Genomic DNA, 15,195 nt, shown 5'->3' with positions numbered 1-15,195 from the left:
TTTGTACATTTTAAAGCTGAAGTGGAGATGTGTCAATGGAGGAAAATACTCCCACAGAAGAGCTACTCCACTGGCCAGTGAGTTTCACATTCCCTCTGACATAAGAGGGATGGTGATACTTTTATCCAGAGAGAGAGTGCAAGAATTCAAGCCTCCAAGCTCTAAGTGCACACCTCATGGAAACTCTCTTTAGGTTTTCACATTGAAAGTGAATTGCATTTCTAGACATTTACATAAAATTTGTTCTTTCAGTCAAAAACACCTACTCATCTGTATTTTGTTCATAAGCTCAATTATTTAACCAGCAGTTCATAAGTTTTACAAAACCACCCAAAAAAGGACATGCTCTGAGGGTAGTAATCTCTAGTTTAAAAATTATAACTTAGGCAATAATTGCATACTGCAAAGAGAAAAGGGGATGGAGCATCTCTACATTTTCAGGGCAAGAGTTAGCACTACTAAAGCAATTGATGTACTGATGGAATTTGGCTGTCTGGTAAAGGGCTGTTTCTATTTGAGTTCTCTGGATGCCACACAAACATCTCTGCTAGTCAATTCTCTTAGGCTAACAATCACTGGCTCATGCATCTTCGAGACAAAGTATAAAGTTGTCTGGGAAAGGTCAACTGTCTCCTCCAAGCAAGTCTGTGATTCTTTCTTCCTGGCAACAAATTTGAAGAACCAAAACTGCAAGGTGCTGAGCCGTGATGTACATCGATACAGGCTGAGCCTTATGCAAGAGTCATCTTACGGTAACAATTTATATGCCCACAATTGCACTTTTCCTTGAGTGTTTCTCCAGGGCCAAGGCCTGGGTTATTAGTATTTACAGGATTACAATCGATTTGCACAATGCCAAACTAATTTACAAATTATGCTCTCAAAGGAGATTCATGTACGCCCCAGCTACAGTGACTTTAGATTCTAGCCAGCTGCCAAAATATGACAGCTGGAAAGTGGGGAGAAGAGAATGTATTCATAGCTGACAGAAGTGGTTATTTAATAAGCATTCAGTGGCAGTTTTCACAGCTTAGTACACTGACAGACATGTCCTAGCAAGTCTGGCTTCAGCACTTCTAGCCTGTACTGTATCCAGGTATCTGCCACCACTGTGCCAGCAGACCCAGCTCCTGTGGCCAAGCCTGTTGGGCTGAGACAACCTCTGCTGCACCAGTCCCACCTACTACCACTGCTTAGGGCACTGATGGAGGAAGAACTTCATCTATGGATTTGTCTTTAAGCTCCATCACAAAAATGCAAGCACAGGTTTTCTTCTGCCAACCTTCTTCAGCAGTGAGTAGCACTGACAGGGGTGCAGGCCAATTCACATCCAAGAAGAATATTTGGTACTACATAAGCTTATTCCCACTTTTGAGAGCGCCAGTATTTGGGGAGAGGGGCCTTCCTCACACCTCTCAGCATTAAAAGAAGATTTAAAGAAGACAGGAGCTCAGGCAGCCAGGTGGGACGCAAGGCTCTCCAACCATTACTGCTTCCTCTGCAAGGCTGTTTGTGGCCCCTGATGATTATTTACATTACACTTGATCAAGTCATGACTCCAACAATCAGTCCCCTACAAAGAACCAGTGCACCATCCCCCAAGGGCTAAATATATTCTGAACCTATATTTTGGGAGTTGCCTTTTCATTTCTAAACAATTGCTAGCATACTACCCAAAGAACACTCTCATTCAGTCTAGATTCAAAACACTGATTTGAGGAGCAGCTGCAGAAAGCCAACAGAAGAACTGTCTGAAATTCAACAAAGGGTCCTGCACCTGGGGAAGAACAACCTCATGCACCAGCACAGACTGGAGGCTGATCTGCTGGAGAGCAGTTCTGTGGAGAAGGATGGGGGGGTCGTGGTGGACACCAAGCTGTCCATGAGCCAGTAGGGTGCCCTGGGTCAAGTGGATCCTGAGCTAGGAAGAGCACGGACAGCAGGTCGAGGGGAGTGATCCTGCCCCTCTACTCAGTCCTGATAAGGCACATCTGGAGTGCTGTGTCCTTAGGACAAGAGAGACATGGAGCAGGTCCAGTGGAGGGTGACAAAGATGATCAAGGGACTGAAGCATCTCTCAAACCAGGAAAGGCTGAGGGAGCTGGGCCTGTTCAGCCTCAAGGAGAAATGACCAAGAGGGGACCTCACCGATGTCAGAAACAGATGCACAGAAGTTCCACATGAATGTGAGGAAGAACTTCTCTACTGTGCGGGTGACCAAGCACCAGAACAGGTTGCCCAGAGAGGTTGCAGCGTGTCCCTCACTGGAGATATCCAAGAACCATCTGGACACAATCCTGTGCCATGTGCTCTGGGATGACACTGCCTGAGTAGGGAGGCTGGAACAGCTGACACACTGTAGTCCTTTCCAATCTGACCCATTCTGTGATTCTATGAATCTATCAAGAGGTCTTTGATATTTAAAGCTTTACAAGGCTTCCATTTCCCTATTGGTCAAATAAAAGCAAGCCCAACCCTACTTCCACAAGCTCTGTGGTTTGTAAATCTCCCCTGACTTTTTGTTAGTTTTTGTCCTTCCTTTTAAAGGCATTAGGTAAAGAAAATTAGAACAGCACAGAAGGTATTGCTCAGATACACATGCAAATTGTAGATAAACAATCCCATGAACCTGTCACCCCATGTCTTCCACAATGTCACGCAAAGTCCAGAACCAGTAGAAAACACTGGACTCAAAACTACAGCTGGCTTGTCATGTATAAGATGCACATTAAATAGAAAAATCTTTAATAGCAGATGCACTATAAACTTTGAGATTGAGCTCCTCTGCTTGGCAGAGGGAGCTTTTGCACAGCAAAGCTGCTTTTGTTTTTCAAGGGTTCTGAACAAAATGTTCTATAGCTAGAGTTTCCACCAAAGTGATACAATCTTTTTAATAACAAAAATACACCTTTGTGTGTGCATTTTTTATATTTACAGCATTTTGCCTTGGCTCTACAGAATTTCTTTTAAAAAAACTCAAATGACATTGCTACCAATACAGCATCACACTTAGAGACACTTGAGATCATTTTCTCCACAGTCTGAATAAATTTACGGTGCAAGAATAACTAAACATAGTCCAGTTACATTCATAAATACAAAAGCTAAATAAACAGGGAATTTTACCCTCCTGAAATTGATGCATTCTACGTTAATCCAGGCTTAGCATCTAAATCACTAGTCAGGTCTTCAAAAGAACTATGAAACAATTAGCACAAAATAAAATTTTCTGTTGCCTTCCCAGGGCAAGTACTTCACATTGTTTTATTACTTGTCAGGGATAAAACTAGATACTGAGTTAGATCATTCCTTAATATAGCCCAGGATAAGTCAAACTTCTTTCATATCCAGTTAACATGAAAACCATTTGACCTTTCCAACAGGACTACTAGAGACCTGGCAAGATCTACTTTTTAGCCTATGGGACTTCACACACGGCATTACATTTTACTTTAGGGCTTTGCTACAGGCACAGCTGACAGCAGTTGCAAGAGTTCATTCGTTCAAATACTTTCAACTATCTCTTACATCTACTAAGCTTAACTGTTTAAGCTGAAGTTTCAAATGAAAAAGTAACTCAAAATGAGAAAAAAACTGCAATACTAATCCATAGTGGTAAAATATTATGGACTATTCCACTTGAAATTTTCTGGTCTGCAAGTTTCTGTGCTCTGTGGCTACTTATTTAGTAGTTTTGGTGTAAAGTACAGTTTTTGGTGCACAGCTTATTAATCTGCTTTAAGGGTGTGTATCATGATAAGATCATCAGCTTACTGCATGTCATTTTTCCCCATACTACCTCTCTACTCAGGATAGCATACCCAAGCAGCTACACAAAACTGCACTGGTGTCTTGAAGTGACAAAAGATGTAAAGCCACTGTGTGTGGGACATCACCCGAGTAACTGGCAGCGTTGAAAGGTGAGCAATGAAAGAAGCAAATAAATGGGAAGAGGGAGGCAACCCTTATCTGCTCTTCTACGAAAAGATAGTACCTCCCTCTGCAAATTCAGCTTGAGGACCTCACAAAGCAAGGGAACCTGAAGAGGTACTTCTGTCATATTTTCACTGCTGTCACTGCCCTGAAGACTTGAGTCATTCAAACTCACGGAACATTGGCCTTAGCAGTGGCTTCCATCCCTCCTGTCTCTACTCTTGTAATAGCCACATGTAGAAGCAAACTAACTCAACAGAACAATGGGCTGAGGTGTGAATGAGGTTCAACAAGGAGAAGTTCCTCTGCTTGGGTCACAACAACCCCATGAAGTGTGACAGACTTGAGGCAGAGCGGCTGGAAAATAGCCTGGTGGAAAAGCACCTGGAGGTGCTGGGTGACAGCAGCTGAACAAGAGCCAATGTGTGCCAGTGTGTGCCAAGAAGGCCAATGGCATCCTGGCTTGTGTCAAAAACAGCGTGGCCAGCAGGACCAAGGAAGGGATTGTACCCCTGTACTCATGACTGGTGGGGCCACACCTTGAATCCTATGTCCAGTTTTGGGCCCCTCATTACAAGAAAGACACTGAGGTGCCGAAGGGTGTCCGGAAAAGGGCAAGGGAGCTCATGAAGGGTCTGGAGCACAAGTCTCATGGGGAGCAGTGGGGGGAGCCAGGGGTGTTTAACCTGGAGGAAAGGAAGCTCAGGGGGACCTTATTGCTCTCTACAGCTACCTGAAAGGACGCTGTAGTAAGGTGAGAGTCAGCTTCTCCCAACAAACAAGAAGGACAAGAGGAAACGGCCTCAAGTTGTCCCAAGGGAGGTTTACATAGGATATATAAAAAATTCTTCACCAAAGGGACTATTAAGCATTGGAGCAGGCTGCCCAAGAAAGTGGTTGAGTCACCATCCCTGGAGACATTTAAAAGATGTGTAGATGTGGCACTTCAGGACATGGTTTAGTGGTGGACTTGGCACTGCTGAGTTAGTGGTTGGACTCGACGATCTTATAGGACTGCCAACCTAATGATTCAATGATTCTATTCCTCATATTTGTTCAAACTAACCTCAGCCTCAATGTTCATTTTTTATGACCACTGGCAGGAAGAATATCACCTTTCCCATATTTCCACTGCCTTAGGCATATGAGAAACAGTTTTCTCTCACACTTTCCCTTATATTGGTAACATATGAAATCTTTTCTTAAAAAGTCAAAACAAATAATAATTAAAAAGAAAAAAAGCCAACAATGTTATCTCCTGGCTCCATACCAAAGCCAAACAAACAAACCCTTCAACACCATGTCTCTTCTCACAATGCCTTTTGATAGCCATCGGCCAATGAATAATGAGAAAAACAGTTACACTAAAAATAGCATCTCCAAATGGTGGGGAAGTCAACAGAAGCTGTCAGGCCTCGAGGGCGAGAAACTTGCAAAGAAAACATGCCTAATATTTTGCAGTTACTATTCAATAAATGCTCCTGTCTTTTGGCCTCTGGAAGGACTGCCAATTTTGCATCTGCTCTGAACATCTAATCAGAGTTTATTTTTTCACTACATCTGTCTTTGAGAAGTAGATACTGCAAAAAATACTTTAGTTTTTCCATCATGAAATATTTAGCTTGTATTCCTCATACTGTAACTAAACCATCACTTATAAGGGAAAAAAGAAGAACCAGCATTTTTTAATGTAAAAAGAATGTGCTCACACATAACATCAGACATCCCTCAGCTACAAACTCTTTAGTTCCTTTTTCTCCCAGTACAGCCAGCTTCACCTTTGGTGGAATGACATCAGCAGAGGAACTGGTTTTTTAAAAATTTTCTTCCTACTCAGTCTGAAGAGGCTGTCTAACCAATAAGGTCACGAACAGAACAAGATGCAGACACTTTTCTTACGCCTCTTCTCCCCCATGCCCTCCCTTCTTCCCAAGCCCACACACCAGTGCTGGTCTGTCATTCTTTAAACCACACAACAGAATAGACAAGGGAAGGAAAACAAATTGTCAGAGGAAACAGCCCTTTTGCCAATTTTCAGCACAAAGATGTTAAACCACAGTTAGACAAGAGGCAGTCAGGAAATTACATCCATACCAATGGATCTTTCTTTCCATCTTTAGGTTAAACTGAGGAGCTCTCTAAAGACAGTTGCTTGCAACTACACTAACTCTGAAGCACTAGCCGGCACTCTCAGGACTTTCTCAACACTTGCTCATATTAAACCACTTGTGCAGCTGGGAACTTTGTAATTATCCACAGGAAAGCCTCTGCTCCTTCAGGACTTGGTGCACAGAGGATGTAGACTTTGGCACTGGTAGCTCATTTGTCACTGTCAGTATATTTTTCAGTAAACCACATCTTGTAAACAACATTAAACTGAACAGAATAACACTTCTTGCTTGGTATCTTGGCAAATCCCATTCAATTCATAGTAAGTACTGATAGCTCCTGTAAAATACAGCATTTGCTGTCCCAGGAGCAGCATCAGCGGGTACAGGCTGTGACGTCTGACAGCATCTCTGACCTGTGCCAGGAAGTTACAGAATTATAGAAAGGTTGGGATTAGAAGGGATGTCTGAAGAGCATCTGGTTCAACCCTGCTGCTAAAGCAGGCTAACTTGTGACAGCTAGCACAGGATTCTGTCCAGGTGGGTATTGAGTATTTCCAGAGAAGGAGACTCCACAGCCTGTCTCATCAGCCTGTTCCAGTGCTCTGTTACACTTGAAATAAAAAAGTTTTTCCTCATATTGAGATGGAGCTTCCTGTGCTTCAGTTTGTGTCTGTTGTCCTTTGTCCTGGGCACAGGCTACGTCTTCTCCAGGTTTAACTCTCTTGAACTTCCCTTAAAAAGTGATGCTCCAGTCCCCTACTCATCTTCACAGCCCTTGGTTGGGCCCCCCCAACATTCACTTGTCTTTCTTGTACTGAGGAGCCCAGAACTGGGCACAGCACTCCAGATGCAGCCTCACCCAGGTATCAGTACAGGAGCACAATCACATTGCTCTTCCTAACACACCCCAGGACACTGCTGGTCTTCTTGGCCACCAAGACACACTGCTGGCTCATGGAGTTTGCTGTCCTCCAGGTCCTTCTTGGCAGAGCTGCTCTCCAGCAGATCTGGTGCAACCCTGGTGCACAGGGTTGTTCTTCCCCAGGTGCAGGACCCTGTATTAGTGCTCTGTTGAACTTCATTATGTTCCTCTCTGCCCAACACTCCAGCCTGACCAGATCTCTCTGAATGGCAGCACAGCCTACTGCTGTGTCAGCCACTCTTCCCAGTTTTCTACCATCAGCAAGCTTGCTGAGGGGACACTCCATCCCTTCATCCAGGTCACTGATGAATAAGTTGAACAGGACTGGACCCAGGATTGATTCTTGGGGAACACCACTGGCTGCAGGCCTCTAATTAGACTCTGTGCCATTGATCACAGCCCTGAGCTCTGCCATTCGGCCAGCTCCCAATCCACCTCAGCTGCAGCAGTGGAATGCATCTTCAGCTGCATTTTGTGCAAACCATCACAACTCAGTAACAAATCAACCCAGCATACCAATGCCAGCAGCTGCCAGCTAGGGTTTAGTTAGGAGCTCTCAGCAGCTTTCAGGATGAAGCGTAAAGTTACTGACACAATTATCACTGGCCAGGCCAGCAGTTCTAATGTTTCTCTCCTATTCACATACCTGCTTGAAAGACTATTTCCCCAGCCCTCCATTAAAATAACTTATTTCATACTTACACTAAACTTGATTTTACTGGAAATGACACACACAGCTCAATAAAATAATTCACACAAACACAAGGGCAAGAGGCTCAGCCAGACTCTAGTCAGCCAAAGTTAACATGCTCCAGGTCCACTCAAAACATTATTTTCCTTTTATTGTCTTCTCACTATTTTCATACATATTAATGACCTCCCAATATCAGCATAAAGAACGTCAGGATGCTCATGTGGGATGAATATTGAGCAGCTGACGTGCTGTACTTGCACATTCCCTACTTCATCCCAAGGTGAACTGCTCTCCCACCTACTCCTTGAGTGTATTTTTTGCCAACAGACTTCTTGTCATGAGTATTTTGTCAACTATAAGCTTGCAACTTCAACACAAAAACATCCTTGAAACAGCTGAAATAATGAAAACTGAGAAAACTGCAAACCCAAGTGGTTATTTCTGAGGTAGGAGTGGTGTTTGTTTGTTTTGGGTATTTTGAAGAAGAAAAGTGATCAGTGAAGCAGAAAGAAGCTGTGGGGAAACACACTGAAAGAAGCTGCAGTAGAAAAACAGAGCTATCAGTCAGGTCAAGCATTTCAACACAACTGTATTCCATTTAATTCCTACAGCAAGAGAAAAACAAACAGCAAAACATCTTCTGAAAGACAATAGCTCAACTTGTCACCAGGATTTAACAAGAAAGTAACTTAAATATAGGAAAACATCTGATGTATTTGCATTAGGTGGGAGGGTATATTTTGCCTATAGACTATCTAATCTTCCAACTATAGCTTTGCTTGAGTATTTCCTTGTTTCTAGTCATGAATATTGCCATAAAACAGAGAGAACTACTTTTTAGAGACTACATCACAAAAATTTTGATAAGCTACTAACATGTCAAGCACACATTTGGAACAAGTATCCAAATCTCTCACAGGTCATCCCAAAATAATGAATACATCACCAATACCAAACAACATTTATTTCAGCCTGCAGAGGACAGCAATTTTGACTGTTAGTCATGCTTACTGAGATTATTCTGGCTTTGTTAAAGAAGCATGGGGAACTAATCAACTCGCCAAAAAGTAAAGCAAATATAATATTACTTCAAAATTGAAAGAAGCATAGATAGTTTTAAAAGCTACTGTGTTGCACTTCAAAAAAATAAATGTTGTAGATATGATTAACCCCAAATTCTGTTAATATAGAATTTAGCATGCCTGAGAGCCACTTCATGAATCCTACCTAGTAATATATTGGAGTACTTTATTTCCAAAACTACATTTGTTCCTTGTATTGAATGAGAATAAACTGCTGCGCAAACAAATCTTCTTCTCATCTCCTCTAGCTTTCCCTTCTTTTTTTTTGTTTTTACATCATAGTATACGTCTTGAAGGAATAAGGACATCAGTTGCTTCTTTAATTAACATAAACCACCATGAGGAAACAGTAAGAACAGCAACCCAGAATAATCTAAGTTTGCACACCTGGGCTCTAGTAATTTCTGTATTCATCACTGCAGGCCAGCTACTCACAGTTTGCAATCTCTCATTACGCAAATGCCACCTCAGAATTCACTGCCTGGAAGTCCCACAGTACACTGACATGTGGCAGCCTGAGCCACTTTAACACTTGGCTGTTAATAAACCTCAACCCTCCCTTTATCCCTTTTTACTTTCAGAGCAAATTCCTTCCCAGGGGCCCTTGCTTCATGGGAACCACACCGCCCATCACACTCCCACCACCCTGCAGCAGCTTCCCGGTGTTAAATTCCTGACCTGTGCAGTGGCACTCTGCAGGGCTCAGACAAGTGCCTTCACCAGGCAGGGAGGAGGACTGGGAAAAGCCACCCTGGTGTAGTCCAGCCAGATACAAGTTCATGAAACAAAGGGGCACATGCATTTGCGTTATATGGCCATGTATACATGTAATGTATGCACACATAACTGTGTGCATATACAGTGTATACTTACTTATTACAGACTGCTACATGTAATAACCATCACATCACAGCAACCCCGGCATCATGTTTATTGCTTCCCATGAAATGTGTACAGCTGTATAATTAAACATAGCAACTTTACAGCACTCAGCTATATAAAGTGACTGACATTACCCCGCAATAACTGTTGCTATTGGTTAAGAAGTTCTGACTAGTCTGCAATATACTAATTTATGGAAAGTCAAACATTACCCCTGAACTAATGTTAATCTTAGCTGACCATAAGAATTTCAACTGAAGGACACAAAACAGGCTCATTTTACCCTTCAGAGGCAACAAGGAATACGCCCATTTAAACTGTATCCGGTTCAAACTCAACTGACTTACTAAAAACTTTCTTTGAGGAACTGTGAGATCTTAATTTGTTCAAATCATTAGTGAAGAGATTAACTTTTCAGATAAACATCTTTAGAAACCAGTGTATTCTCTGTGTTTCGTGAACTACACTTTATTTAAACCTAATTTGAAGGAGTTTAAACTAAAGCAGGAAATTAGCCCTCAGCAGCCCAGCATTCAGCTTCAGCATCTAGAGGACAAATGAAAAACAAAACCAAACCAAAGAGTCCTCCTTGCCAAGGAACATAATTATGCTGTCTCATTACTGTTTTGATGAAATAATTTAATTAGCAGCCTTCAGATACAGGAAGGAATTTATGCTGCTTCAGAAAAAGAACAGCTTGGGGGGCGTGAATTGAACACAGTGTTCTAGCATACCAGGAACATGGGTGTTGAATTCTTCCAGTAAAAACCATTGGGCCAAAGCTGGATTGGCATACCAGAACTAAGCCTTTTTTTTGATCCAAAGGAGGGGGGGGAGGGGGGGGGAATAAAAAAAACGCACCAGGCAGTCTAATACTTGCATACTTTTAACTGCAAGTAGGAAGACACAGTGCAGGAGCGGTGCTGAGGTGAAGTGGAGATTGTGCTTCCCCGCCCATGAACAAATTAAAGCTCCAAAACCACACCAGACCCTGTCTTTCATTATGTTCTGCTCTTGTGGGCACTGACATTTGTCATTAGGGAATCCCATAACTGAGGCTTTTATAGGTAGCTCTTGAGGCCAATTCCTCCAGGCTACTCCGTGCGACAGCGAATTTGATTCCTGCAATAAAGTTGTAGTCTAGGCTAATTCCAACATATGTTTCCTCTTTTAGATGGGAAGCCTGCTTACAGGCAGGCAGGACTGCACTCTAGATCTCCAGGATAACAAAGGCCTGTACAAAAAAAGTATTACCCTTTCCCAAAGCTGGTAGTTTCACATGGCTGACTGCCTATAGTGCTTAAGTGCTAGTCAGTATCACACACGGGACCACGCGCAGGCAAGCTCCTGTGCCTATGTAAACCCTTGTCATGAAAGCCCTTGTACCACCAAATCAGAGTTCCATCCACATCTCCACTTCAAATTTCTCATTAGTGTACAAGTAACCAGCTACTGAACAAGAAACTGAATTACAGTTCAGCTTTAAAGTCCCTGCAATCCAAGAATAAACTGCCTTTCAACCCCTTATTGTCTCAGATATTAACTGTCCTAATCAGTACCCAGGCATTTCTATAGCTCTCCAGTCTATTTAAGCCATATAAAAAGAATTTTTCAGAGCCAAACTGTACTTTAATTTCACCAGCATAATCCACCAGTGGATAAGATAAGCCAAGACTAAACGAACTGGAAGGGTTTGAAACACTAGTTAAGATTAGCTAAAAATATCACCATGATGCATAAACCCAAATAGAAACCCGCTCCATCTCCCAGGGCAGTATCAATTCTGCCATCCCAACAGGTGTAAAAAATAATTCATCTTTGTCACTAAACTCCACGAAAATGCAGAAGGGAGAGGAGAGCTGATGACAGAGGAGGGGCCATTTGTATATAAATGATTCCACCTGGCTAATCAGATTTAAAGGTGTCAGGGTACAGAGCCATCAAAAGCAAGTCCCTTCACCCAGAGATTTCCAGTGATCCTAGAAATTGAATACTGCAAACTTTGTCCCTATATTTTATGTGCAAAGTGCTTCAGCCATCTGTAAAAGGCTTTGAAACTTAGCCCACAATGAAAGACAAGCCTTGCTGAAAACACAGTTTTAAAGTAGGAAACTAGTTAGACAGTGCTGGGTACAAAGATCATATTTGTTTTGATTTAGTTCCTCAAATCCTTTGAATACCAGTTCAGAGCACATACTCTATAAAACACTCATGAGAAACTGGCACGTTCACTCAGGCACATATTGATGAACTGCTATTTACAACTACTGTCATTTAAGCACTTTTTTTATTACAAATGGTAGTATTTGCAATAACAGGCACCACAAGATCCTCGAGCAGCTAAGAGCTGCTGAATAAACAAGTGTAACACGGGTGATTTTCCCCCCACTGCTTCCCATTTGAAATGCACAGGCTCAGCCCAGCAAAGTAAATTGCTTGTTTCCTGTCAGCCTTCAACCCCTGCATCCCTATTTTCTGGATGGGAACAGCGAAGGGAATTCGAGGGTAATTTCTTTTGTTATTTGAATAAACAAATGCAGATAAAACAACCATTTCAAATGAACAAGTCCTTCCTAAGCTTTTTTTCTTGGAGCCTTTAAACAATAAAGATTTATTTTCCCCTTTCTATCCCTCACTCCCCGACCCCCAACAGCCCTCCGTGCCACAGGGCAAGTTGAGCCCCAGTGTCTATAATTAATGGCTTTGTCTGAAGGTTGTGGGTTGGCCACAGCATAACAGATACCCACATGCAGGAAAAGAAGCAAATGCACTTACTCGAGAGATAGACAGAGGCACATTGAAATCCTTGCCCCCTTGAAGCCTGAAACCCCAGGGAGCTGGCCCGACCAAAGACACGCTGTAGTTGCTCATGATGTTTGGTATTCACCGACCAAATCCAAAGAACTGATGCCTGCAGAAGAGGATTAGAGATTTAAATTAAAGATGATAAAACCAAAAGGCACTGTCTGCGATTTTGAAAAACTTCTTTCTTTGGCTGTATTCCCCTCCCCGCAAAACAGCCAAAAACCCCACACCAGGTCTGTCATGACCTGTGCTTTTATTCCCCATATGTTGTTTCCCTCCATAGCTTAGGAGGAAACAAAACTTTGAGAACTGCCGCTGCCAAAATGTTTGACAACTACTTTTCACTAACAAAACACTGTGTGGAGCAGGGCTGGTAAAACCATCCAGCATTAAAACTCAGCTTAAAAAAAAGTCAATATTGAGACAAGCATGAATTGACAGCATCCCTTAAATCGAAGTATGGAAGACATTAGCACTACTAGCACATTCATTTCTAACAAAATTAGTATCATATGCTGCCCTGTCATCAGCTCAAAGCTTATTTCTAAACACAACAATGCCAAAAGCATCACAACTTTGCAGTTCGTCAGAGGAAAAAGTCCCTGCAACTTTTTTATTTTTATAGCATAGCTTCATAGTGGCAAAACAACATCACAGACAAGACAGGTATTAAAACCAACCCACAAATGAAAGCCGAGAACTACAGCAAAATATCCACAGTCACGATTTAATGCTGAGGAAGCAAAACCCAAGCATCTCCCTCTCCACAAGCGTGGCTAACAAATTACCTTTAAAAGGCAACTGAGATATTTAAGCGCTGTTCAGCGTCAAAGATAAGGGTTTCAGCTCCACCTCAGATAAGTAATGTTACAATGACATCTTAGGTAGTGGATGCCGTCTATTTTTGTATAGTTGAAGCCCGGCAGGAGCACACCAGGGCAGGCTGGTGTAAGACTACACCGGGGCACAGCCAGATTCCATACTCATATAGGGACATTTAAGGTGGACCTTCAGCCAAGCAGCAGCAGGCGGCTGCAAACCCCACCAAACTCTGAAAAGCCCGGGTTTAGCTGTTCGTACATTGCCGGGGGCCACGTTAGTTTCTCAGAGGCGGTGGATTTTTCCAAATGCAGCCCACCCACAAGGAGCATGAGAGCAGGGCTATCGCACAGCCCCCATCGATGCAAGGATGTCACTCCCCAAGAGTCATCCACAACGCACGTTTTTTTGGGTTGACCTCCTAAAGCAGCAGAGATCCACCCAGACTTTTTTTATTCACACCGACAAAAGTTACTCTGGTTACTCAGGTAACCAGAGCAGGGCTACTGGCATTAGGCAGCACAAGATACATATATATCTATACATAGAGATTATATATATATATATATATTATATGGATATATAGAGAGATATATAGATATATATTAGGAAGCAGAATTTGGAGCTTGTACCAGAGGTGCCGGGGTAACCGGGCCATTCCCAATCCACCACTGCCTGCTGGCATCCAGCAAAGGGGCAGCTCCGACCCCAGGCGCTTACTCAACCCACCCTTAAAAACCTCGACAAGCACCAGTGAACAGAAGGGGAAGCACACAAGATTGAGCTCTCCTGAGGCTAAAGAGGAAGAAAAAGTACCCGCCAAGTTCGAGCTAGGACTCTTAGGAGGCTTGCTCACCACTAAAGCGAGAACTAAGTTAATTGCCCCGCACACAGAATTCCTTTAAAAAGAGGATCTGAATTAGTCACAGATTTCTTTCAGCATAAAAATACACATTCTGTTCACTCCCGCTAAATGAAAACCGCTGCAGTGAAGGTCCCTCTAAATTATGAGGCTGCAGAAAACCAAGACACATCGACTGACCAGCATACAGTGCAGTTGTTTCACCCAGGTGAGCAGGCTTTACCTGGCAATTGAAACTACAGCACCTGTGTAGCTTTTTTTTTTTTTTTAACTGAGCATCAACTCGTTACAGCTACAGACCCAGGGAAAAAAAATAATTCTGTTAGGAATTGATACCATCCTTTTTCATTTGTAGCAACTGGAAATAGGAGGGAAGAAACTGCGCTCTGAAATACCACGCATCACACTCAGCATCACTCATCTTTCCTTTCTCACCCCCTTAATTCTGGTATATCTGCATCTCTAGCCCGACAGATACACTAGGAAGGAACGGCAAACAAAGAAGACCCGCTCCAAGTTTTATTTAACAAATTACTTAAAATGTCCCAGGGCAACAGCCAGAGGGAAACACCGCGAACCACCAACTTCGCTTTACGTGCGGAGCACTGCGCAAACAAACCAGCTAAGGGTGAAACTGTGCAACTTTCCTTTGGACGATCAGACGCTCGGTGCGTCTGGAAGGGGGAATTTCAAATCCCCGGCCGAACGCCGGCCCGGGCTCGGAGCCGCCGGTCCCGCAGCACCAGCGGGGCCCTCCTGCCCCGGGGCGGCCGTGCCGGAGGGACGGCACAAGCTCCCGAACACCCCAACACACCCCTCTGCCCACCTCCCCGGGACGAGGAGCCCCACGGCAGCGCAGGCTGGGACCAGAATTCCCCCCAGGAGCGCTCGGTCTCGGCTCCAGGCGCTCGCACAGCCCAGCCGCTCCGGCGTGCAGCCCCGCGGGTGCCCCAAAGCGCGGGGCACACCGGGGAGCGGGGCACACCGGAGCCCTGTGCCCGAGCAGCCCTTCGGGCACGGCAGCGCTCGGCTGAGGGCGAGGAGCCCCGCAGGTGTCCCGCAGCCCGGGCTGCCCGAGGCGCTGC

General features: G+C 43.7%; 1 protein-coding gene across 5 annotated transcripts in view; it reads right to left on the bottom strand.

Moving 5' to 3' along the window:
• Window positions 1-15,195, bottom strand: part of PDLIM5 (PDZ and LIM domain 5) — a 127,016-nt gene that overhangs the window by 111,536 nt on the left and 285 nt on the right. For all 5 annotated transcript variants that reach the window (XM_066548059.1, XM_066548060.1, XM_066548061.1 and 2 more), the window contains exon 2: window positions 12,400-12,535. In XM_066548059.1, the coding sequence (XP_066404156.1) occupies window positions 12,400-12,495 (96 nt within the window). In that variant the 5' untranslated portion in view covers window positions 12,496-12,535. The remainder of the gene's footprint in view (window positions 1-12,399; window positions 12,536-15,195) is intronic.

Source organism: Molothrus aeneus, chromosome 4, assembly GCF_037042795.1.
Source record: "Molothrus aeneus isolate 106 chromosome 4, BPBGC_Maene_1.0, whole genome shotgun sequence".
Classification (NCBI taxonomy): Eukaryota; Metazoa; Chordata; class Aves; order Passeriformes; family Icteridae; genus Molothrus; species Molothrus aeneus.
The sequence above is the reverse complement of the archived record's forward strand: the minus strand, read 5'-3'. Positions and strand labels throughout refer to the sequence as shown.